The 26,957-nt window shown below is 40.3% G+C and overlaps 2 protein-coding genes and 1 long non-coding RNA gene across 3 annotated transcripts in view; 2 read left to right on the top strand and 1 right to left on the bottom strand.

Annotated features, from left to right (window-relative positions):
• LOC125885451 (uncharacterized) overlaps positions 1-24,577 on the bottom strand; it is a 40,698-nt gene extending 16,121 nt beyond the window's left edge. The window contains exons 1-2 of the long non-coding RNA XR_007448901.1: positions 20,943-24,577; positions 16,388-16,473 (exon numbers count right to left, since the gene is read on the bottom strand). This is a non-coding gene — a long non-coding RNA (uncharacterized LOC125885451). The remainder of the gene's footprint in view (positions 1-16,387; positions 16,474-20,942) is intronic.
• LOC125885443 (anionic trypsin-2-like) lies at positions 6,695-11,143 on the top strand. The gene is made up of 6 exons (XM_049570980.1): positions 6,695-7,062; positions 9,579-9,765; positions 9,991-10,170; positions 10,313-10,374; positions 10,672-10,817; positions 10,941-11,143. The coding sequence occupies exons 1-6, from the start codon at positions 7,023-7,025 to the stop codon at positions 11,118-11,120; spliced, it is 795 nt and encodes a 264-aa protein (XP_049426937.1). The 5' UTR covers positions 6,695-7,022; the 3' UTR covers positions 11,121-11,143.
• Positions 11,631-18,606, top strand: LOC125885444 (kallikrein-6-like). Its single transcript, XM_049570981.1, has 6 exons — positions 11,631-12,013; positions 14,213-14,390; positions 14,555-14,749; positions 16,436-16,488; positions 17,089-17,246; positions 17,366-18,606. The coding sequence occupies exons 1-6, from the start codon at positions 11,968-11,970 to the stop codon at positions 17,516-17,518; spliced, it is 783 nt and encodes a 260-aa protein (XP_049426938.1). The 5' UTR covers positions 11,631-11,967; the 3' UTR covers positions 17,519-18,606.
• Positions 24,578-26,957: the final 2,380 nt, after the last annotated feature.

The raw sequence follows: 26,957 nt of genomic DNA, 5'->3' as shown, positions 1-26,957 counted from the left end.
CAGGAGGATTGTTATCATGGACACCTGACAAATGTAAGTCTAAATATTAACTCTCCTTAAAGCTGTGTTTTTTTGTCTTGACCAACTCCTGAGGCTGATAATTGGCTATTGTTAACCGGTTAGCTAACCGTGTCTGTCAGCTGTCTGGCACTGAGCAGACAGAGTACAGTGGGTTCATAGAGCTTTTGGCTAAACAATGAGTGGGTTGTATTTTAGTTTCTAACGCTGTATGTGAAGCATCAATAATGATTCAACTGATGCTTCACACACATCTCCAACCCAGCAGCACAGCAGACCTATACAATTACAGCAGCTTCAGGTGGACACCCAACATTAGTGTCACCAATCCAGTACGACCAAATGTCTCCCCTTCTGTTCCTGAGTTGTGGTGCTGAGAAATGGCCAGAGAACTGTTTTTACAGAACGTTATGATGTCACTGTGAAGTTAGTATCTGAATTATTAAGTTATGACAAAAACAGCCTGCCACCCTCACAGCAGACGTATAGAAGAGAATACAGTGTTGAGAAAAAAGGGAGCTAGTTTAAATGATATATTTTGCAATTGCAATTTATTTATTTAATTATTTTGATTAATAAACAATGTACAATGTATTACAATCTAGCATGAGATCCAATTTTTCCAATTCAATTTTATTTATAAAGCCCAATATCACAAATCACAATTTGCCTCAGAGGAATTTACAGCATACGACATCCTTCGTTCCCTCACAGCAGATAAGGAGAAACTCTCCCAATAAAGTAGAGATGACAGTGTATTACTTCAAATATAGACATGTATCTGATCTGACACTTGAACTGGACTGTATTCATCGTTAATGTCATTAATGACACCTGTGTTTCTTCTGAGAAGTTGACTCAGTTGTAACTGAATCATCTTTTAAGTTTGACAAAGGTAGTATTTATTGCAGGACTGAAGAAATAGTCATTCCCAACTGCTCCAATTATTTACTTATTTATTTATGCTTACAATATTCAGTAACAAGATGCAGTGGAAAGCTTGTACTTCAGGTCATTCTTCACTGTGAGGAAGAATAGACCAAACTCAGTGAGCCTCAGTTACTTGGATAGATGTTTGCTACAAACATACCCAGCATCAGAGAGGTTTTTGGTTCAGTATGTATCAGTCCCTCCAGGACTGTTTTGGTAATTTTTGTGGCCTGAAATATCAAAGGAGTTTTTCTGCAAAAATAGCGATGCATGTTGCAATATTTCTAGGGGGTGAAAATTGCAGAAATAGTTGTAGTGCTGTCTTGGATTCAGAGCGTATTATTCTGAGCCAACGGTCAGCTGCTGTTTGAAGCAGTGCTGAAGGACCGTCTCAGTGAGCCGCTCTCCTCCTGCTTTCTCTGCCTGGTTAGCACAAGCTAACATAGCAGCAGTGGCGTCTGACACCATATGCTTAACAACAATAATCTCACTCCCGCACAGATAAGGTGCAACTCTGTTGTTAAACACATTAATAACTGTTTCGTAAAGTTAGGCATGTGATACTAACAGTTTTAATCTCTTGATATATATCTACCAGCTGGCTGCTGAAGTTTGTTCTTAATTCTTGGTCTGAAAGCAGCAGTTTCAGTTGGGCAACACTTATCTGCTGAGAAAAACATGTTTATGAAATCAAACATGAATCTGTAGGAATAAGATAAGATGTGCTTCATCATAACACAACAAAAGCCAGATATTCGATGAGTGAAGCAACTGTTAAGAAACTAGTTGTTCCGTGCAACTCAGCAGGCGACTATAATGAACAGTAGAGCCAAATGGCTCAGTCTGATACAAACAGGTGGGGATGTGTGTGATAAAAGTAAAGGTTTATTTACTGCCCCACTCGTCTGCCTTAAAGATGCAGGTTAGACATTTTTATAACTGCTGATACAATAAATTACATCCTATAGTATTCAGAGTACGACGCAGTAAAGGACTGCCATCAATGTAAACAGAGGTTTTGATTGCATCCCTCTTGCTATGGTTACTCATGGATACAGGCTGATACCATCATGAAGCCACCTCACTGATTTAGAACTGCAAACTGACAGTTTCAACAGAGCTACTTAGTAGGTGTCCTATATCAGGTTTTAATGGACACCCTGCAGCACCCTGCAACCAGAGTCGAGTATTCACCCAGACCATGCTATAAATGTTGCCATCGTACTTTTCGGCAAAACCCCAGATATGTAACATTTGTACATTATTACATAGAGGATATGTTAAAACTTTACGTTTCTACACATTTCAGCAACACTGTGGATAATGCATGGTTATGTTAAGCCACAAAAACACTTGGTTAAGGTCAGGAAAAGATCATATTTTGGCTCAAAACACCCAGTTTTGGTGGCACAAAGGCTGTCAAAAATGCTGCTGGTGTTTCGCTGCAAAACACCAACTATAGGTGGCACAGTCACTGCAAGAAATGCCACTGATGTCTCACCAAAAAACAACCATTTTCGTCTGCTGCTTGGCAGCCATCTTGCCAAGATGTCACACCATCCTTGTCATCCACCCATGACTTGCAGGTAAAAGCACCGGCACCACTTACTGCAGCAATCCCCCGAGATACCTTGTGGATGTGGTCAAAACTGTTCAAGTTTACAAAGTACGTATAGACTAGATGGGTGAACCATGACCTCTCCGGCAACGGTAAACAGCTGGTCAACTTTTTGGCCTGATAGTTGGAGCAGTCCCTTGGACCACTTCCTCCACCCTCTCATCCACAGGCACAGTCCTCAACGTCCCTGCAACAATGACGAGGGTATACAAATGGATATGATTATTCTGACTCTGTACTGAATTGGACTGTGGACTTTTTTGAGAATAAAGTATTGAATTTTAGCTTTGAAAGTGTTCACAACCACACTGAGTGCACAGTGTAGGCCTCAGAGCCATTTTGATGCAAGTTACCTGAAAAGACCTTTGCTAACACTTCTTCCCTTTCTTACTTCTGGTTTGAGGATGACTGACTATTTTCCATTGTTTTGCTTCTTCATTTCACCTGAAATCTTCACGTTAAATCTGCAAGTAAGGATGAAGAGTCAAAACACCACAAGATTTCTAAATGGTTTTAAAGAAAACACTTGACTGCAAGTAACAGCAATAACAAGGTACTACAAAAGTAAGGATCTCTGCATGGTGGAAAGAAATCCAACTAAGTAGTGCTTGATGGTTAAAATGTTTAACTGTTTTTGACTGTCAGAGATGTTGATTCAGCTCTTGCTCTAAATATATTTTAACTTTATGACTGTCGAAATATGTTTCATATTTCTGGGGTCAGCTCCAGAAAACGCTAAAATTGGCTGACCTTGTTTCCTTGGGTGATTTTAAATGTTTGTTATAGTCTGTAAAAACTGAAGTCTGTAGCTGCTTTTTTTAGTTTGGTGTGTACTGTATGTACTTCATGTATCTATGTACTGTTGTGTTTATGTTTTATGGTGTTGTATTGTTGTAACTTTGGTTTGCTGCCTTCTTGGCCAGGGCTTCTTTGTAAAAGAGATGTCAATCTCAATGGGACTCACCTGGTTCAATAAAGGATAAATAAATAAATAAATAAATAAAAATTTTCGGAATTTTATCTCAAAAACTGAATTTTTGACAGCATTTTGAATTTTGCTCTGATGTGAACAATTGGAGTCAATGTAAAAATGGCAATTTTAAACATCAGTTTTTCACTTATGGAGCAAATCAATCACTGTTACAAACAAATTACCAACATCTCCATGCTGTCTAGATGCACTATGTGTATTTTCAGATTTTTGTCTTAATAACTGATTTTTTTTACAGTGGTTTCAAATCTGCCTTTCCATGCACGGATGGCTACACTGAATGGCTTCCTTAATTTGTGAAGCCGCTGTTGAGCTTCTACCTGCGGTAGATGACCGTCTTTGGTTCCAGAGGTTGCAGATTCGAGCCTCAACTGGTGCAGAATCTACATTGTAATGTAATCATCTTCTTGTGCTCCAGCTTATTGCTTAAAATTGCCGAGCGTGACTGATCACTGTGCAGCATCTTCAAGTCTTTTTTCTGCTAGAAAATCTGCCTTCTCATGCTTGAAAATAAACCAAACTTTGCACAAAGATCCAGTGTCAATACTTCAGTGTGAAACCATCTGAGGCTTCTCACTTTGCACATAGCTCAACTAGTTAAACATCAGTTTTTCACTTACGAAGCAAATCAATCATTGTTAAAATAAATTACCAACATCTCCATGCTGTCTAGATGCAATATGTGTATTTTCAGATTTTTGTTTCGATAACTGATTTTTTTACAGTGGTTTGAAATCTGCTTTTCCGTGCACGGACGGCTGCTAAACCTGCACGTCTGGCTTAGTCAGTTTGTGAAGCTACATGTGCATTGTCACTGATTAATTAGCTCAGTGAGATAGAAATTGATTCTTAGTCTCAGAGGTTGTGAGTTCAAGCCTCAGCTGATGCAAAAGGCAGATTGTGTTGCTAAATGTCTTCCAATTCTTCTGCTTGTTGCTCAGAATTGCCTAAAAATGTCCGGACCCGACACATCGCTGCGCAGCACCTGTAATATTATAATTATAATTCTGGCTGTTGTGGTACAATATGTTGAAAGTATATATTAATATCTGATAGCATACATATGTGACAATAATCAAATGTGTATAATAACAGTAGGAGTATGACTAATGATAACAGCAGCAGAACGAGAAGGAGAGAAGGTGCCTAAGTCAGCCTAACTAGGGGCTGGTACAAGGCAAGCCTGAGCCAGCCCTAACTATAAGCTTTATCAAAGAGGAAAGTCTTGAGTTTAGTCTTAAATGTGGAGACGGTGTCTGCCTCCCGGACCGCAACAGGAAGATGATTCCACAGGAGAGGAGCCTGATAGCTGAAGGCTCTGGCTCCTGATCTACTTTTGGAGACTTTAGGGACCACGAGTAACCCTGCATTCTCAGAGTGCAGTGTTCTGGTGGGATAATAAGGCACTATGAGCTCTCTAAGACATGACGGAGCTTGACCATTTAGAGCTTTATAAGTTAGGAGTAGGATTTTAAATTCAATTCTGGATTTTACAGGGAGCCAGTGCAGACAAGCTAAAACAGGAGAAATGTGTTCTTGCCCCTTAGTTCCTGTTAGTACACGTGCTGCTGCATTCTGAATTAGCTGGAGAGGTTTTAAAGACTTATTCGTCTCTGAGTTGTTTGGGGCCAAGAACAATAACTTCAGTTTTGTCTGAATTTAACATCAGGAAATTGGAACTCATCCAGGTTTTTATGTCTTTAAGGCAATTTTGAAGTTTAGTTAATTAATCAGTTTCTTCTGGCTTTGTCGATGAATACAATTGTGTATCATCCGCATAACAATGGAAATTTACAGAGTGATTCCTATTGATGTCACCTAAGGGAAGCATAAATAGAGTGAATAGGATTGGTCCGAGCACAGAACCTTGCGGAACTCCAAAACGAACTTTAGTGCGTAAGGATGATTCATTATGAACATGAACAAACTGAAAACTATCAGATAAATAAGATTTAAACCAGCTTAGTGCAGAACCTTTTAGGCCAATTAAATGTTCCAGTCTCTGAAGCAGAATTTGATGGTCAATTGTGTCAAACGCCGCACTAAGATCAAAGAACACAAGTACAGAGATGAGTCCTTTGTCTGAAGCAATCAGAAGAAAATTTGTAATTTTAACTAGTGCTGTGTCAGTGCTATGATGCACTCTAAATCCTGACTGAAATTCCTCAAATAAATTATTATCATGGAGAAAGTCACACAGCTGGTCTGCGACTACTTTCTCAAGGATCTTTGAAAGAAAGGGAACATTTTACTTAAAAAAAACTACCAACAACATACACCATTTCTCGCTCATAAATTTAATCTGAAAGTCCTTCAGCAGCAATCAGTACAGATTTTACGCATTTTTAATAATTAAAAAAAACAAAGTAATAAAAATACCACAATGTGAGCAGCATTGTTAGAGTCCAAGTGAGGTTAAATTTGACTAGATTTGACTTGTCAAATTACATAGCTGCATCTGTGAGCATACAGAGCTGTGAGAACAGCCTCCACTCTCCAAACCCCTCTACACACACGGACACACCAAGCACTGGCCCTCAACAGGTCCATTCACATTTTGGCATTTTTGCGAAAGTTTTAATTCTGCACCTGTATCACTAGATGTCAGTACATCCTACACACTTTACCATTAAGGGACACTTTTACCAATCTTTTGATCTTTAGACAATGGACTTAGGACGTTTTCATATTAGGTAATGTATTGATTCGTACCATGCCTGAGTACAATTGCTCCTGGTCCACTCAGCGTTCACATTGTTGTTCCATAAACAAGTACACCTGCATCATCATTTTTGCTGTGTTACAGTGTAGAAAAGGGCACTACAATCGGACACCGCTGCCCCTGGGACTGTCATCAGCTTTGAGCAGATCTCCCTCTCGCTGGAGCTCTGACTGCAGGTCAAAGGTAGCAGTGAAGCTGGAACCAGGTCTATTCGTGGCGGGCTGCGCTGCCGTCTGATATAGAGGCATCAGTATTAAAATGAGACTGTTTCATAACAGGTTACAAGCTCCTTGTAGTTGCGTTAAATACCATTCTGCTTTGGCACAGTAGGCATTCACACCTGATGCACACCGTACCAGAGTACGCATGAACCATACTCACAGTGTTCAAACTAATCAAGAGAACTGAACTTTGGGGTGTACTTAGATTTAGGCCCGGCTCCCTGATGTGAAAGCCCCCTTGAGTAATATCTGTGTTCATGCACAGTGGTGTCAGTTCCATGTTGGTTTCATCTGCCTAATGCAGCTGAGCTGAGGACAGTTTTTACTTCCTCTTTGTATATCACAGTCTCTTTCATGACACTTGATGAGTCATCCAAAATTGCAAAACTGTGGACCTTTGTAGCCAATGGGGTTGTGTTGATAAACCTTTATGAGGTGATTGGTGGCTCAGAGGCCAACAGGACAGTGTGAACAGATTTAAAAGGCGCCACTGTAGAACCAGGAGGGCAGTCATTGGAAGAGATGGGTGGCATAACACGTCTTCTCCTTTTGCTGTGGGCCGGTGAGTATTGTTCACACATCCTAACTTTAACCATTCTATACGCTTTGAAATAGTATTCAGTGTGTTTGAGTTGAGTTAATCCATCAGAAGTGCTGTTACTCCACCTCTCACTCTCTCTTTGTGTTAAGACATCTATTTCATATTCTAAAAACAGTCTGAGTTATCAGTCAATAACATTTTTAAATCGATTCCAAACTGTAGAGGAAGCCAGTGTGATGAGCCAGTGTGGTCTCTTCCTCTGATGTTCATTCATATCCTGACAGCTGAACTCTAGATCAGTTGGAGGTGTGAAGTGGCCTCAGTTGTGGACCTTCTCTCTTTTCTGAATGGCTCTTGTCTTTTCTAGAGAAGCCAGTTAGAAGTTTTGGTAGGTGGTGTGATGCAGCTCTGAGTGATATGGAGCAGATCCAGGGGTTGAGACAGCAGATGGTGGATGGCATTAAGAGCATAAAGATGTCAGGCCCTTTACTTCAAGCAAACTCAAACTGTGGTGCCTGCAGTTTGGTGTGTTGCACCAGATGTTGTGGCTGCAGCACCAATTTCAAAGGCATTTGCATTGTGTTGCACTGGAGCTAAAAAATAAAAGACTAAAAGGCGATAGGATAGCTTAAAACAAGTATGATACTTCTCTAAAATATTGTTTCCATTCAAAAAGTCATTTACTTGGTTAAAAACCAGTTTTTCTAAAATTTTACTTAAAAACAGTAAGTTGGATACAGGTCGGTAATTATTAAAAATGTTGGGATCTAAATTACTTTTCTTCAGAAGGGGCTTCACCACTGCTGTTTTGAAGGCAGCGGGGAAGACACTCGTCTGAAGAGAGTAATTTACAATGTTTAAAATGTGTTCCTCAAAGAATCCATAAAATGGTTTTAAAAGATGTGGGAATCGGATCTAAAAGGCAGGTTGTTGGGTTTACCTGGGAGAAAACTCGACCAAGTGTCCTTGCATCAACCAGGGCAAAACTCTCCAGTGCTTCCTCCGATAAAAGCAACTGTTCAGGTGTGTTAAAAATTACATTCTGTTGAGACAAAAGACAGGATCTGATATCATCGATTTTACTTCTGAAGTGGTTTGCAAAGTCCTTGCAGAGGGCTTGTTTGGCTGTTTTGTTGTAGGATTTGAGTTGATCACTTAATATTTCATAGTGAACTGTCAGTTTAGTTTTTCTCCACCTCCTCTCTGCACTTCAGCATTTTCCTTTCAAGTTTTTGATATTATCATTTCTCCACGGGGGTGTAGGTTTTGTTTTTATCATTTTGGTTAAAAGTGGAGCCACTGAGTCAAGTGTTGACCTCGATTTACTGTTAAAATTGTCCATAATAAAATCACAGGGTGCAGGTAAAATTCTCAGCAGGAGTGCTCTGTAAAATCACAATAGAATTTGCAGCCACTTCAGAAGTTAGGTAGCGTTTCCTCACCGTTCTCACCGGGGCCTCCTGATGGCTAAAACTGGTGATGTTAAAATACACACAGTAGTGGTCAGACACAGCCAGGTCAACAACAGAGGACACACCAGTGGACAGGCCATAGGTTATGACCAGGTCCAGGGTGTGTCCTCTGTTGTGAGTTGGCTGTGTGACGTGTTGTTTAAAACCAATGCAGGTTAAAAGGTTTAAAAATTCTCTGGACATTGTATCGGAGATATTATCTACATGCAAATTAAAATCACCAGTTTTTAAAATTCTATTGTAAGTGGTGTGTGTGATTGATAATATTTCACTGATAAAAGAGGTGGAATGTTGGGGTGGTCTGTAAACTGTGATGCAAAGAATAGGAGGACTGCTAAAAACAAAGGCATGATGCTCAAATGATATGTAGCTGTCAAAAGAAACTTCATTTGAGTGCAGTGTATTTTTAGTTATAGAAGCAGTTCTGCCTCCCCCACTATCAGAGTGGCTGGGGGGAAGAGGGGACGAGGAGAGGACAGCTGCAGCTCATGGGGGGAGGCGGCTGGCAGTCAGCGTCCGGACCGTGTGCTGGGGTCACCAGGAGAGGAGTCCGAGCAGACGAGTGTTGCAGCGAGGCAGCGGCACCAGTCCCGTGAGGAGGATTATCTCCCGGTTTAGGGTAGTGGGGACCTCCGGAACAGATATATTTTATAAGAACAGATAAAATATAAAAAACAAATAAAATATACTTATAAATATACTTTAAAGACAACACTGATGCATTTTGTAATGCCACCTGTTGTTAGTGTTGTTTTAGGTCGTTGCATTCTGGGTGACAAAGTGTTACTGATGGGAGACAAAGCTACATATCATGCAATAGATAACTCCCTGCCATTGTTTGGTTCTATATTCATACAGGAAGTGAACACTGGGCTCTCAGGTGAAAGTCCTGGCTTTGTTGGACCCATCCACCCCCACTTACAAAAAACTGTGAAACTAGGCATCAGTGGAATGCTCATAACACTTTCACAGTTCATCATGTGTATTGATAACTTTCTAGAGAGTGAATAAGTTGTTCTCTGCAACAGCACTGTTTAAACTTACAGGAGGACATTTGTGTTTCAGGTGTCACAGTGAGCACCGTGGTGGATCTGCAGAAGAGAATTATTGGAGGTCGAACATGTGGACAAAATGAGCGTCCTTACCATGTGAGGTTGAGGATAACTAATGGTGCCCATAGTGGGTTTTGTGGTGGCTCTCTGATCAATAACCAGTGGATTCTGACTGCAGCACACTGCCAGAAGCCAGGACGGTGAGAAAGTGACAGTTTTACTTGAACCAGTAATAATATATTTCTCACTCACATATTCAGTGTGAAAGTCCTGAAGCAGCAATCAACAATGATTTGATGTAAATTCCCAAAATAAAGACATCAATACTTATGTTCATGTTGATTAATTATTGACCTATAATATACAAATAGGGTGCACTGACAGTAATTCAATGATGATCCTCTTTTACCTTTACTTACTTCTAGGACTATGTATGCAACTTTAGGTGTGCATCCAGGTCCTGGACAAACAGTGCAAATCACAGCACCACCCGTGATCTATACTGACAACAACGGCGCCAGACATGACATCATGCTGCTGAAGCTACCTAAGGCTACTCAGATTCAACCTGTACCACTTCCCGACTGTAACAATCGTCCCAGAGTGTGAGTTGTGATCTTTCCCTTTTTAATTAGTCTGAAAGCTCAGCTGTTGAGGACCTTGAAATGTAAAATTCCTGTTGATTTTTTCATACATTTTTAAAAAGAACACTGCTAAAGAAAAATGTTTCATTTTACTGTGTTTCAGAGGTGATGCAGTTCAGATTGCAGGTTATGGAGCAGTTAATGCAGGCCATAACAATAAAAGAGGTGAGATGAATCTTGTTTCGATTATGATTGCAATTATCTCCATTTATCCCAGTTAGTGTTTTTGCTTGTACGTTTTGTAACATTGCTGACACATATTAACATTAAATACATTTTAAATTTGTCTTTAAAGTGTTTTGTCTTCAAATATATTTGAAAGCTTTTCATAAAAGAAGAGAATTTAAAAATAATCCCATTCCAGTGTTACGTTACAGCAGAAATTTGTTCATTTGTTGGTGTGTATAAGTAGATAACGTTGTTTTTGTAGTCAATAAACACTTTTTTTCTACTCCCATCTAGTACCTGGGAGAGCTAATACCCTCCAATGTGCAGACACCACGGTTGTTGACTGTCAGAGGCTGAGAGACCTGAAAGTGTCTGAAAACTCGCCAAGACTGTCTCATTACTGGTTCTGTGGCCAAAGGGCTGGAGTGGATACATGTCCAGTGAGTTGGCATGGCTTCTAACCTTATACCCTCTCTACAGTCATCACAAGTGTTACAACTTTAACATGGTGATTATTTCAGTATATGGTCAAAAATCTATAACACACAATATCTGTCTCACAGGGCGACTCTGGTGGAGGAGTGGTGTACCACGGCAAGATCTACGGTGTCCATTCATTCACTGGTGACCCGGATTATGCCTGTCAAGAAGCAGCTGGCTTTATGGACGTCTGTGCATACATCCGGTGGATCAGAGATACCATTAAAAAACCAAGGAGATGTCTGAATTGTTATCGTGGTTAACCGTGAAATGTCCTGTCATTTCACAGACATTTCATATGTACTAAGAAAACTGTTGAGTTACTCTAAATTACCAAAGAATACATTGATAGTTGATTGGTTATGTTTAAATGTTCAACCATTATTTGTGAAGCCCTTCAAGACAAACAATAACTGTGATTCTGTTTGAGTTACACATGTTAGTTAACACATTCTTGCTTTTATATTGTAAATAGGGTAAAAGAAATATCTAAAAAAAATTAAATCAGAATTTGTAAAACACAATTGTACTTTTCCTCATATCTAAATTTGATGGATTTTGCCAGTTTACAGTCATTAAATTGAAAACTGTAAATTATTTTAAAGTAAGTATTACAGTCTGCCCTTCTTTCAACAATACTGATAATGATACTCTTCTTTGACAAGATTGTGTCAGTTAAAATAAAATTAAGATGACTCACTATAAAGAAAGTGCTGTTTTTATTATTTCAGCATCACAAAAATATGCATGAATTTCTGCAAATGTAAAGCTCCAATAACCAATGGGTCTCATTCACGAAATGTTGGTAAATTTGTGAGTAGATCTGCACATAAAAGACTGGATTCATGAACTCCACGGAAAACTCGGATTTGACCTGTGAACATGCTGCAAACAAAGAAAAAGTTTATTATTATTAATATTATTTATTATTATTATTATGTGCAAAAACCTACAAGTGCCACCAGACAAGAGCAGGAACTGTTAATAAGCGATCAAACTTTGCATAAATGTGTAGAGCTTCACAGCCATAAGGGTTGGCTGATAAGCCTTTAGAGAGTGATTGGTAGCTGCTGCTGCTGCTGTGACAGAAGGGCAGTCATTAGATAGTGGATGGCAGCAATGGCTCATCTGATGCTTCTCCTTTCGCTGTGCATTGGTGAGTTTTCAAATACTTTATCTACATAGATTATACTTATGATGCTTACTTTAACAGTGTTACTATTTTTGTCCATAATGCCTTTTGAAATGATGTAATTTCATGTTGAGCTAATCCAACATGGACTGTTTCTGCATGTCTCACTCATCTTGACTTATGTGTGCATTTGTCTGTACTGTATGTTGCTTTAAGGGTTAGGGTTAGTGAGATATAAGTCACTTCATGTAGTATCAGTACGTAACCTTCTGGGACACTACATCTTCATTTAAAGGGATAGTGCACCCAAAAATGAAAAGCCAATGAATCAGCCATTATCTACTCACCCATATGCCGCGGGAGGCTCAGGTGAAGTTTTAGAATCCTCACAACACTTACGGAGATCCGAGGGGGAAGTGGGTAGCAGCACAACTCCACCTAATGCAGGCTGGGCACCCCAGATTAAAACGTCCTAAAACACTTAATTGAAACCACAAAATATCTCCATACTGCTCGTCCGTAGTGATCCAAGTGTCCTGAAGCCCTGACATAAAAAGTTGTTTGGAAAAACGTCATTTAAACTCTGTTTTTAGCCTCGTTGTAGCCTGTAGCTCTGACTGCCTCTCTGTACACTGCGCTCACGTGTAAAACTTCACCTGAGCCTCCCTCGGCATATGGGTGAGTAGATAATGGCTGAATTTTCATTTTTCGGTGCACTATCCCTTTAAGGACATTACATTTTGGGATTGCTGCACTTTATATATCTTCATATATCATTTTGCGTAACTTAGAACTGTTGTCCTCGCATGTGGACACTTTTGTGCGCCTTCTAGCCCTGAAATGGTCTCTGGATCCTGGGGGATACAGTCATTTGACAGGCTGTGGGGAGAGGGGCATCAAGTGGGTGCACTTTATATCATGAGAAACACTGAAGGTGGGGATGAGTCATCTGCTCAGGTCATGTGGCTTCATGCCATCATTCAAAAATATACTGATCATTTGTATCAAAATCCAAAATGACAGCCTACATTGTCGAAGACACTTAGCCATGAGGTACACGTCAACACATTCACTCTGACCTCGTCACATATTGATGTTTGCTCATGGACTTTCCACGTCCACATACAACGTGAAAGGTGCCCTGGGTGCATCGTTTTTTGATGTTCTGTCTTCTTTCAAGATACACTTCTGTTTTCACAGGTAATCTAACGTTTGCATACAGTCTCTTTCTAAAGAAACGCACTACATCGGTGCAACAACAATAATCGGCAATCGGCCTAAAGTTCATCACTAATAAAATGCAGGGAATATGGTGTTTTACTTAGAAATGATGTCCTTGGGTTACTAATCCAGTATAGGGCGCTCAGACTCCTTTCATGTCATGCTCCACACCCCAGTGACAGCAAAGACTGAAGAGCCGACAGCACATTTACTGAACCGAGCGGTTTGCCACAGTGTATTTAAGCCATCAAAAGCAGGTATTTTGGGTTTTTTTAAAATTGAAAAATATAAAAATTTAATCGGCCGATATATCGGTTATCGGATTTTTTATTCCATAATATCAGAATCGGGATCGGCCCCACAAAATCCATATCGGTCGGGCCCTAGTTCTTTCTTTGTTCTTCTTCAAGACTTCTTTAAACTTTTTAGGTCTCAAGAGGTTAATGCTTTTGTTGTCGTGCATGCATGAAATTTAGCTTCGCAAATGTTCTCAACACATTTGTCAGGTCAAAAGGACCCCACAATGTATTTTGGTGAATGATACGGAATGTAAGAAGGAGCTTTGTTTAAAAGTAAGCTCTAAAGTGGATTTGTAGTTGTGTTTTAAGGGGTAACCATAGCCCCAGCCAAGTTATGGAGACACCACATAGACACCTCAAGAACTGTGACTGGTCTTCTAAGGCCTGCTTGTGTTTCTACAACAATTTTCCAGTAGTTATAAAGACATTAACATGAAGCATAAGCTCAGTAATCCTCTCTTCAGTAACACACTTCTAGCAAGGCTGTTCCACTGCAAACCTTCTGCTCACCAATCATCCATCTCCGTCATAGTAAATTATCCAGTTCTATGTAATCTAAAGCAAGATACAGCCGGATCATGAATAATACATAATTTTGCTGCTGTGGAAATCCAGCTCTTAACTATAAATCAAGACCTATGCCAAGACATCCATAATTATCATTTGAAATCGCAGTCACATGCTGGCGGACCTTCTCTTTCAGGTGTTACAATGAGCACAGTGCCCGATCTGCAGAAGAGAATCATCCAAGGTAAACCATGCGAGCGTCTGTATCATGTCAAACTGAGAGTTGCTGCTGGTGGAACATCCACCTTGTGTGGTGGTTCTCTGATAAGTGACCAGTGGATTTTGACTGCAGCTCACTGTTTGAAGCCACGAGGGTGAGAAGACAACATCTTAATAAAAATACAATGCAGGGTATAATCAGACAGATATAAAAGTTTTAATAAAGAACACGTGAATACAAAATAGATGAGAAATCGAACTGGATGATTGAATGTGTTTTATCATGTGATATTCACCTGTAACCTCTTCCTGTGTTTAGGACTCTGTTCGCAAATTTACGTGTGCATCCAGATGGTCCAGTACAAGAAGTGCAAATCACATCAGAACCTTTGATTTATACAGACAAAGACGACAACGGCAACAAGAGGTCCCATGATGTCATGCTGCTGCAGCTACCTGTCCCCTCTGCCATTCAACCTGTAGCTCTTCCAGACTGTGAATATCATCCTAAAATGTGAGTTGTCATTTTTTTCCATCTTGTTGTTAGTTTTAAAAGTCTCAAAGTTTCTAGAGGTTTGATTCAGATCAGAGCAGCTGAAAGTCACCTCACCAAGTTTGGATTTATTTCTGGATATGATCCATCCATCCATCCACTTATCCGGGGCCGGGTCGTGGGGGCAGCAGGCCAAGCAAGGCACCCCAGACATCTCTCTCTCCAACAACACTTTCCAGCTCCTCCTGGGGATCCCAAGGCAATCCCAGGCCAGATGACATATGTAATGTTCTGGGTCTGCACCTGGGCCTCCAACCAGCGGGATGTTCCCAGAGCACCTCCAACTGGAGGCGCCCAGGAGGCATCCGGATCAGATATGATCAGGATATGATCAGTGCCAGGAAAAGTCCAGTGTAGGGCAGCCTTGAAGATCTCTAGACCTAATGACTGATTACCAGCTAACCGTAAACTGTAAAGTGAGCATTTTGCATCAGCTACGCCCATATGTACCTTTACACTATGTAACACCAGAGAGGTAATGTCTTATCTGATCGAGATTTGCTATTTTGAGACCATTTTTCATTGCACTCTAGAAGATGATGTATCCATGTCACTGTGGAAGGAGTGAAAAAAAAACAGCCCCTCCAGAAAAATGCGATTATGCGATCGCATAATACAATGCGTAATCAGCCAAAAGACGCTGATCATGCTAGGGTCACGTTTTTTGGGAAATAGCGCATTTTCACGGCAATAATCGTAGAATTTAACATGGATTATCAGACGTATTATTATGCAATGCTCATATTACCACTGGTCTGCGAGTCTGTTGTTGTTGAAAACAAATCCTTCGCAGATGCCGCAGCCGCTGCTGATGCCGCTCCCATAAGAATAACAAAAGAAAAAGCGGACTGACTACTGACTACTTTTCTCTTTTCTTTTGGTGGTAGGTCGTCTTTGCTGGTGCTTTGATGTAATTTGCCTCGTACAATAAAGTGATCAGTTGTCCCTCTCACGTCTTTCTCCTTTTAAATGATATTATCCCTCACACTGGCTGCCAAATAGGGCCTTTAAAGTGTCACACACTAATAATTCCCATGCGCAGATGCTGACAAATAGGTTCCCTGTGAAGGTTTTTCAAATCAAATTAAATTACATTTTTTAGCTAGAGTTGCCCCTTTATTGGGAAATGGGTGTGCACAACATATTGATACAGTCAATTAAAAATTAATTCATAACTTTTTATACAGCCCCGGTTGATTATTGCAATGATAATGTGTGGTTATCACAAAATCCCATGGCACACCTGGATTGGCATTACGGCACACCATTTGAGAACCACTGATTTAATGCATCCAAAATGAAGTGTATCACCGCACAGAAAGAAACATGCATTAACTGTGAGCTCGCCTAGCACCACTGAGCTAGATGTAGGATGCCATTAATATCTACTTCGGGTTTCAAGTTTTTTTCCAGTTCCCGCAAATTCCCGCAATTTCGCCGCATGAATTCACAAAAAAATCCTGCATATTCCATTGCATAATCAAGGATTTTTGCCCGCATCGATCACACACAAAAAAAAAAACCCGCAGCCATTGAGCCACTATCAACAATACTTTTGTCAGCAATATCTGTAGCAGCAGGAATATAAAACCTACCCACCTGGTTATTGTTGTTGTTGTTGTTGTTGTTGTTGTTGTCATTTTCTAGGGTTGAGATCGCAGGTCACGGTGCCACCACTGGAGGCCCTAATGATAAAAGGAGTAAGATGATTTTTGATGATTTAAATAAATGAATGATATATTTTCATAAGGTTTATATGATTAATTTTATATTGCAAAGCATTTTTAATACTAAAATGGTATTGATTTCAATTTATAAAGAAACATACATTTGTTTAAAAAACTGATCAATGTCAAGTAATTGTCATGATGCTGGCTTTTTGTTTATATTGTCTCGTTAGTCCTTCCCTGTTCCCAGAGTCTTCCCCTCACACTTGTCCAGCCACTCCAGCTGTGTCTCGTTCTTGTGATTAGTTTTCTGTGTATATATACCTGCTTGTTTCCCTTTGTTCGTAGTCAGTTCATCTGCGTTCAATCCCGTGTTCTTGGTGTGGGTCCCGGTTCCTTTTCCTTCCTGTTGTCTTGTGTTCTGTTTTACCTGAGGTCATTGTATTTTCCCGGTTGGATTTCAGTTTAGTTTTCGATCTTATTTCATTTAGACGTTCAGTTACCTGCCTGTACTGGATGTTTTGTATCAGCAACAAGAAACCTTTCATGTATAAAAATAAATAAATAAATAAAAAGTTCAGATGTATTTTTTTTTGTTAAACCTTTTGTTGTTCTTATTTTTCTTTTCTCTAGAACCCAGCCAATCACCTACTCTGCACTGTGCAGATATTGAAGTTGTGAACTGTGAAGACCTCAAAAATACGTTGCAGAAACATTTCCAAGAGGTCTACCCAGTCAAGGTGTATCAGCACTGGTTCTGTGGTCAAACACCTAACGTGGATATATGTTACGTGGGTTTGCATGGCCTCTCATTTGTACTCTCCTCTTCTGTCATTAAAGTTTTAAGACAAATAAGTATATCAACAAGGGCAAAATGATATTACACACTAAATATATTTCTCTCTCACAGGGAGATTCTGGCGGAGGAGTGGTGTACGAAGATAAGATTTACGGCATCATTTCTTTTCTTGGTGATCCTAAGCGTGTGTGCAGGAAAGCAGCTGCGTTCATGGACCTATGCAGTCCAGAATATGCAAAGTGGATAAATCAAACTATTACCTGACGATAAAAAAAGATGTCTGCAGTATGATGTGGATAATGAAAATAATGAAAGCTCAATGAGAAACCTTCGTCGTTTTTTTGTTGTTGTTTTTTGTTGTTGTTTACCCAGGTAATGTTTTCATACAAAATAGAAACAGTGTAACAATCAGTTTAATATTTGGATATAAAACTGAAACTCTCCATCCTAAAACCAAATCAAAGATCAGTTATCTGTTCCTACAATTTTGCCATCTTTGACAAATGATACAAAATCCTTGCCAGGATTTTAGAAATACCAGGTCAAAGTCTTCCAGTCCTACAGAACATTTTAAACGTTCTTCAGGTTGTTGGACTAAGAGTCCTGTCACACTTTCTGTAATCACTTCCTCAAACCCTGTCTCTGTCTGTCTTACCACTGCATATGCTGCTTTGAGTCCCTCCGTTGGATGTCTAAAACAATATCCATCTGTGAATAATGTTTTTTTTACACATAGGGCCTAAGTCTTTAGCTTGATGTTTTGCATGCACTGCAAAGGATATGTGAGGGGAGGCTTCCTCCGCCGCCTCATACCACTGCAATTGCTCTGAGGTCAGTTCAACAGCTGCAGCCACTCCCTCATTTCCCACCAGTATGCAGGTGGATGTTATCTCCTACATTTTCCCTTCTATCTCATTATAAAATGCCTGTTGATACAGCTCGTCGCCATTCCTGTCATAATAAAGAGTTACATGGAGGGGATCGGGAGGAGGCGTGTAGGGATTTAATGACTGAACCCAGGGACGCCACGACTGATAGAGAGTGCCAATGCCAGGCGTCTCCATGGTTTCTGGCTCGAGAAGGCCCCAGTAGATATCAGCCCAATGTCCTTCAGCCGTGGGGGAGGTATCCGCTGATAACAACATTTGCGAGGAGGAATGCACAGTTGTTAACGAGCAGTTCACAGTGTAGCCATTTGGGAAGGTCACTATCAGCCCATCCGGGTGCAGAGTATGGAAGTTCCACACTTCAGCAGCACATCTCTCCCCAATAGATTCACAGGGCATGACAAAGGAGAAACACATCTGTGTGAAAATGTCTGTTCAGCCTGGAGTATGGTGGTAGTGAGTGGTTTGGTGAACGGCAGATTTTGTGGTTGTCCGAGAACCCAGTTAGTTCAACTGCTGAGGATGATATTTGGTGTTTAGACACAGGGAGATTCAAGGTGGCTCCACAAATAAAACACCCTCTACCGCCCTGACCCTCTTGGGCCGCCACGATCCCCACCCCTGCCTCTGAATCCTCCTGTACCTCCTCTCGAGCCACTCCAATGGGGAGGGCGAGGATCAACCCACTCTGGGGTCGGAAATAGATCTGGAGTGTGTATGGGGGAGGGCGGAGGGTGCTGAACCGTCTGATTGGTTGATTTTTTCCTCTGCTTTTTTGCATTGTTGGTTTTACGACATGTATCTTCCAATTGGAGTTTCAACAGCTGAACCTGTGCTGACTCTGTACTGTCCTTCTCTGCCTTTCTCTGATGGCATTGTATATGACTTCATTAATCCTGTAAGCTTCACTGCTCTCTCCTCGTATTCTTCCCCTGAGTCTGTGTCTGACCATATCTGATCTCCCTCATCGTCTGCTTCCTGTGTCAGTCTCTTTACATGTGCCAACCCCTGTCTTATTTCCCTAGTTACTTCCTGTTTAGCTTTCTCATACTCCTCCTCATCCACCACATCTGCATTGATCACTCCCTCCTTAATCACCAGCAAAGGCATTTGCCTGTTGCTCCCCAAGTATGGTGGTGGAGATGGGGCTGGGGGTGTCTGAGGTAGCTCGGGATACAATCTATTATGGGTGGGCTCTGGTGGTGTCGGCGCAGGAACTGGCGCAGGAGTTGGTGGAGTTTGTTTGTCTCTGGTTTTTTTTTTGGTTTTTTTGTGAGTCTTATCAGTGTGTTTCCAATAAGCCATGGCAGTAACTGCCATCTGATGGAGCAAGGCGCGTTTACGTTCCTTCTCCTCCTTCTGGTTTTTTCCATTGTCTTTTTATGAGTTTTGGTTTATTCTCCTTTTTTTGTATGTTCTTCCAAATCATCTCTCGCCTTTACCTCTGCAGCCAGCAATTTCTTTGTAACATTTACTGCCTCCTCATCGCCAGGAAGCTCATTTTGGGCCTGTAATGCCTTCCATAAATCATCAAACTCCTTTCCTACAGCCTGTCTCTGCTTATCTATTACTCCTGACAATAACTGTTTCCTAATCTCCCCGCACTGTGTTTTTCTAGGATGGGAGGACACCCACCCTGCTCACGATAGTCCCTGTCAAATTCACCGTCCATGATGTCTCTCTGTCCCTCCTCTGTCCTTACTTATTTTACTCAGAGGGTACTACTCGTCACGATGTTACAAAGCTTCACACAATTACAACAATACACACAATACTCAGCGCCACGTGACCGCTCTGCAGCGCAGTCCGCGTGGACTTATTTTCCCCTTTCTACCGTTGTGATTTCGCTGCTTAAGTTCCACCAAATGCAGGCCGACACACCCAAGCTTCTACACCACTCTCCTAGGAGGGTGCGGGGTGCCTGTGGCTCGGCGGCAAATGGCTTCTATCTTAAGGCAAAATTACACAACTTCCTCTTTTTCTTCCCCACAGAACGCGACCACCGCTCAGGCACGAAAAGAGTTGGAATTCGAGTCACCTCTAATAGACTCTACACAACTCTTCTGCCCCGTAAAAATAGCTGGTTGTTGGTAAGCCACCCACAAAACAATAACCCCTTAAAAGACTTATTTATTTACACTCCCAATATCAGGGTGGTTCTGCGGACCACTGAATAGATGTCTCAACATGAGCGATAGTATTTAATGTTAGGGATCACATGGAAAACGCTCCCCTGCCCGCAGAACTCTGTAACCTCTTTTTTGTGTTGTAACAATCTACACAAAGGTCTTTCAACCTCAGACAACCCGTGTCTTCAGACTATATTCTCAGCTGTCCAAGGGGCAACTTTATGGGTTCCCCCCCGAGCTTATCAACCTCAGGACACTCGTCTTTTTCTTTTTTAGAGACTAGATGGAAAACCTAGTCTCAGGGCTTTTCACCTGACTATGTTTCATATTTACGAGTCAAATTTATGATTTGCTCCAGGGCCTTACACCCGACTATATTTATGATTTGCTCCAGGGCCTTACACCCGACTATGTTTCATATTTAGGAGTCAAATTTATGATTTGCTCCAGGGCCTTTCACCCTGTCCTGTCGAGGTGTTGACTATGTTTCGTATTTAGGAGTCAAATTTATGATTTGCTCCAGGGCCTTTCACCCTGCCCCAGGGCATTTCACTTTTGTTTTGTTTTAATTTTATTCCTTTATGTTTTAGACTAGGAGACTGTAGTAAAATGACAACACAATCTTTTAGCATTTCCAATTGCAGAACTTCGATAAAACAGGCGTCTGCTTACCTTTTTCTCAGGCCGGCCAAGTGTTGTCACGATACTGTCGTCCTCCGCTGAATAATCTTTATTCCATCACTTCTCCGTCTTCATCACGTGGGTCACCAAATTGTTGGACTAAGAGTCTCATCCTACTCTCTAATGTGCTATGTGTGAGCTCAGTCCTGCGTGTTCTTTAATGAAGCAATAGGAGAAGATATTCGGTCTCAGTTAATGTAGTTTATTAAGCAGTAAAGGAATAAAATTACAGAGCTCTGGGTCTCAACTGCACGTCCCTGACGAACAACAAAGGTGTGTCAGTTCACGAAGTCTGACCTCCTGTCCTTTCCCTGACCCAGTATATTTGAGCGTAACAGAGTGTCATTGTGCACGCAAGGCGTTGTCCTCTTCTCATTGGCAGTTCCACTTCCTCCTTCACCACACCACGCCCCTGCCTCGTGTTAATCTGACTCCTTCCCGCTGGCGGTGGGGGCGTGGTTCCTGTTTTGAAAGACAAGAGAACAACACAACTCCCTACACGTGCTGTACCTTACTATCTGTACATCACTTTCTATTCTTTTTACCATATATCAAACTAATTATCTAAGCATTGCAGTATGTGCTCCTCAGACTTCATGTCTCTTCCTCTCCTGTACTTCTCCACTTCTGCAAAGCAAACACATTCAGATCAGCTGAAATCATCTCAGTATTCTCGTTGTTCACACATCTAAAACTTATATAGTGAAACACAACTGATAGTAAAACACATAAAATCATTCTATTCCCAACAAGGTTGATAAAACTCTCAGGGCCAGTTTATACGACAATGGTTTTAGGATGAAATGCAAAGGTTTTGCTACATTTTGGCTGATCGTTTACACAACAGCGGCATTTTAGGTCCCGTTTATAAGACGACAATTTCAACTGAAAATGGTAAACTTTAGTTGTGTTTTGGCTGATCGTTTACACAACAGCGGCGTTTTAGGGGCCTGAAAACGCAATGTCTTGAAAACGGTTTCCAGAGTGCAATATTTTGGAAACAGCACCGTCTCCGTTGTCATGTAAACTCGCAATATGCAGTTCCTCTGGCAAGGCAAGGCAAGTTTATTTGTAGAGCACAATTCGTACACAAAGTAATTCAAAGTGCTTTACAGAACAAGAAAATGCATTAAAATCACAATACAAAATAAAAACATAAATAATCATTATAAAATGAACTTTAAAAGAGAAGAGTGCAGATAAGATCCTTTCAGTCATATGCACAGTGAAATAGAGCTGTTTTGAGCCTAGATTTGAACATTGTCAGAGTAGAGGCCTGTCTCACATCTTCAGAAAGACTGTTCCAGATTTTAGCTGCATAAAACTGGAATCCTGATTCCCCATGTTTAGTCCTGACTCTGGGCACCAGCAGGAGGCCGGTCCCTGAGGTCCTCAGAGTCCAAGATGGTTCATATGGCACTAACATGTCAGAGATGTGCTTTGGTGCTAGGCCGTGGAGAGACTTGTACACAAGCAGAGCTGCTTAAAGTCTATTCTCTGAGCCACAGGAAGCCAGTGCAGAGACCTGAGCACAGGACTAATGTGCTCGTACTTCCTGGTTCTGGTCAGGACCCGAGCAGCAGCATTCTGGATGTACTGCAGCTGTCTTACAGCCCGTTTGGAGAGGTCAGTGAGCAGGCCGTTACAGTAGTCTAACCTACTAGAGACAAATGCATGGATAAGTCTCTCCAAGTCAGGTTTAGACACTATACCTTTAATTTTGGCAATGTTTTTTAGATGGTAAAAAGCTGCTGTTATTGATTTGATGTGGCTGTTAAAGTTCAAGTCTGAGTCCATTATTACCCCGAGATTTCTAACCTGATTTGTAGGTTTTAGAGAGAGAGACTGGAGGTGACTGCTGACACTTTCTCTTTGTTTCTGTGGACCAAATACGATGACTTCGGTCTTGTCTGATTTCTGAAAACGGAGACTTTTCTTACATGCGCATTACGGTTGCAGTCACTACACTGCAAAAACTTACAATTTTACCAAGAATATTTGACTTATTTCTAGACAAAACAATCTCATTACACTTAAAATAAGACTCATCACAAAAAAGTAACTTGTTTTAAGACAATTTTCACTTGTTTCAAGCAAATTTTCACTTGGAATAAGTAGAAAAATTTGTCCATGGAGTAAGTTTTTTTTGCTTGTAATAAGAAAAAAAAACACTCAATGGATAGATTTGTTTTGACTAGAAATGAGACATTTTGTCTAGAAATAAGACAAATATTCTTGGTAAGATTTTGAGTTTTTGCAGTATAGGCACGTACGAGAAGTCGACCATCACAACATCAATGGCGGACTCCCAAGCTCTGTTTGTGCTGCTCACCCTGTTGAATTTATCAACGCTTCTCCAGCAAAGTGTAGATTTACTGTAGCAGCTCCACCTCGTCGTCCATCCAGACAAATTTTCGTGTGGTTGCCATTTTGTTTGTTTATACATCACTGCTCTGTAGAAGGACGCGCGTGCGTGTGTTGTTTCATTGCGAAGTCACACCGCCATCTACTGGCCTGGTATGTATACTGCAGCGTTTTTGGTCATTTTTGCAGATCTCTGTGCACAGCTATTGTTATCAAAATATTGTCATCTGAACGCGGAACTTTTTTCAAAATGAAAATGAGAAACAATACCATTTTCAGCGGAATGTTTTCATGTAAACATGGCCTCAGACGACCTTAAACGGAAACTTTTGAATACGGCCTCCAGAGTGGAATTTTTCTCAAACATAACAGCCATCGTCTCCATGTCAACGGGTACGCCGTAGTTTTCAGTTAGAACGCTCACGTCATGCGCCGCTTTGTGCATGCGCATTACACTTATTCTAATTGCCATGCGCGAACCAGACGACAACAGTAACAATGGCGGACTACCGTGTTGTGCTTCTGCTGCTGATGTTTAGCATCCATACTGTTCTGTGTTTCTCCATCTTCTGTTTTGTTTATTTGTGGCTGGCTGTATTTCTTCCGGTCTGTGGAGGAACTGGTAATGGTCACGTGGGGTGTGCCTCTACAAAGTTGCATCGCCGACTACTGGCCTGGCATGGATACTACAGTGTTTTCAGTCCTTCCAGCGTTCTAATTGTAAACACAGAGTTTTTTTTTTTACATTTGTCGTATAAATGTTTTCGGGTGAAACATTGTCGTGTAAACTGGGCCTCAAATTGCCCGAAAGTATACAGAGGACATGACATCACTGTTCTCAACGGTCACTACAGCTCTGAAGAGTTATTTTTATCTGTTTTTATTTAAACAAGTCACTGTGTTGAAATTTTGTGGTAAAAGCATTCTCTAATTTGTAAACAGCAGTTAGTTGATTTTTTTTATGTGACTGAAAAATTAAAAAGAAGAAAACAAAAACAACATAAAACTTGTGACTGCAGCTCAGTCGGCAGAAGAAAATGGCATTGTACATTTCTGCAAACCCCAAACACGTTACATGTGCACGTTTCAAACAAGTCATATTAATGTTTGTGACACAGTATTTGAGCTGACTTTGTCATTGAGAGGTGGAGGGAAAGGAGGAAGGCGTATAAATTGTGATTTAACGAGTCATTGCTGTGTTTCCAGAGGCCACAGAGACTGCTTATGCACAGGGCCAGAATTTGGTGTGATGCTCCTCAGTTTTAATTGAGATATCACTGCGGTTTTTGTAGGAATAGTGGCACAAACAGTAATTTCTTATTTACAGAAACATTACTGCTTTTCCCTCAGGAATTGTGCCTCAAACAAAGTGTATTTTAAGCTAAAAAACATGGTTTGATGAAAAAATAGAGACAAGTACCAGTCAATAGTAGCCTTTAACTGCAAACTGAGACTTCAGTTTTTTGATGACATATGTTTGAGTTAATGTAGAAGTCTGTTGTAGCTTTTTAAATTGATCTGAATTCATGTGAAGAACCCTATATGTATTCCCAGGGCATCAAATGGCAACGCTTTGTGACGCCCTCCAGTGAGTGACATGACATCAATGCCAAATGCAGCCTTTAGCATCTTTATAAGACGCACCAGGTTTTGAACTAACTCCAATGTAAACCCATCCGCTGCAAATTTGACACTGAGAGCAAATGACTTTGTCTAAAAAGCGAGAAGGTCCGCATAGGGTGGGATTAAAGGAGAGGTGGATTGGTCAAAGAAAACCGGGCAGCCACAGGTGACCACATTTCATGTTCCGTCTGAAACCAAAAGTCACTGTTGTTTTAACGTAACGTTACACAATTTATGTACAGCCATTGCACACTGATGTCACACAACAAGCATCCTTATTTTAAGCCAAAACATGATCTTTTTTTTTTCTAAACCTATTCAAGAAGTTTTGTTGCCTAAACATAACCGTGACTGATTCACAACTTTAACCGCATGTTACAATGTGTTTCAGCTGCATCACATAGAGGTGCTACAGGGTGCCCCGTTATGGGGTGCCGTTTGTAAAGTGTCTCACGCTGAAAATAACATCAACATTTTGCCACATTTAGCTTCAAACAATGTTTAAAAAAGTATTGTGATTTTTTTTAACGTCACCTTTTACCACATTTACAGCAATATTTGTTAACTTAGAAATATATTAAATAGTTAAATCTAAATATTAAATGTGGCACCTAAATGTTAAATGTTAAATCTAAATATTAAATCTAAATCTAAATGCTAAATCTAAATCTAAATCTAAATGTTAAATCTAAATATTAAATCTAAATCTAAATATTAAATCTAAATCTAAATCTAAATGTTAAATCTAAATGCTAAATATAAATATAAATATAAATGTTAAATCTAAATATTAAATCTAAATCTAAATATAAATGTTAAATCTAAATGTTTTGGGTGAAACTAAATATTTAGCTAATATGCAAATTCACACTGCCGGTCACGGAAGTACCAAAATAAAAGCTCGAGATGGTCAGACTGTTTATAGAATCAAATAACGAATTAAAACCAACTTATCGGGGGAAATGGACACTTGAACATACATTAGCGTGATAATAACTACCTAAAATAACAAGAAACGTGTTTGGAGAAATTTTATTTGACGTGTACTTTGAGTTGTTAGTGTCCCTTCGGAGGGATTAACAACCTAAGCTAAGCTAACAACCGTCAGTTCTTAGCCCCGTTTGCAGTGTCTGTAATGACTCATTAACTCTTAAACGGTCCGTGAAAAAAAATATTTTTTTCCAGCGGATGTCTTAGTTACAACATGATTGATCTAGCAAAGCAGTTTTGTGTTGCGATGTGTGGTATTTATTCAGTTTTGGGAAATCACGATGTCTAGAAAGCACCAGTGGCTGCAGCAGCAGCAAAGCTATCAGGACGTCATCTGTTAAATGTCTCCCGTTGTCGGATACGACATTAAACTACTCCAGTTAGCTCAATCATGTTGTAACTAAGACATCCGCTGGAAAAATATTTTCTTAACGGACCGTTTAGAGTTAGTGAGTCATTACAGACACCGCTAACGGGGCTAACAGCTAACAGTTAGCCTCGCTAATCTACGATAACCATGTTATTAATTTCAGACCGTGATAGTAATGTTTGTTCAGTCATAGTGTTTATAGGCTTTACAAACACCAGATTAGTCTAAACGCTGATACAGTGACGTGAAAAACGTGAGATGTGCATATATATATATGTTGCTAAACTCCGCTGGTTTTCTACCCGGAAGTATTTGTAAACAACAAAGTGATTCCCTCCGAAGGGACACAAACAGCTCAAAGTACACGTCAAATAAAATTTCTCCAAACACGTTTCTTGTTATTTTAGGTAGTTATTATCACGCTAATGTATGTTCAAGTGTCCATTTCCCCCGATAAGTTGGTTTTAATTCGTTATTTGATTCTATAAACACAGTCTGACCATCTCAAGCTTTTATTTTGGTACTTCCGGTGACCGGCAGTGTGAATTTGCATATTAGCTAAATATTTAGTTTCACTCAAAACATTTAGATTTAACATTTAGATTTAGATTTAGATTTAATATTTAGATTTAACATTTATATTTATATTTATATTTAGC

The sequence above is a fragment of the Epinephelus fuscoguttatus genome, linkage group LG3 (assembly GCF_011397635.1).
Source record: "Epinephelus fuscoguttatus linkage group LG3, E.fuscoguttatus.final_Chr_v1".
In the NCBI taxonomy this organism is placed as follows: Eukaryota; Metazoa; Chordata; class Actinopteri; order Perciformes; family Serranidae; genus Epinephelus; species Epinephelus fuscoguttatus.
The sequence above is the reverse complement of the archived record's forward strand: the minus strand, read 5'-3'. Positions and strand labels throughout refer to the sequence as shown.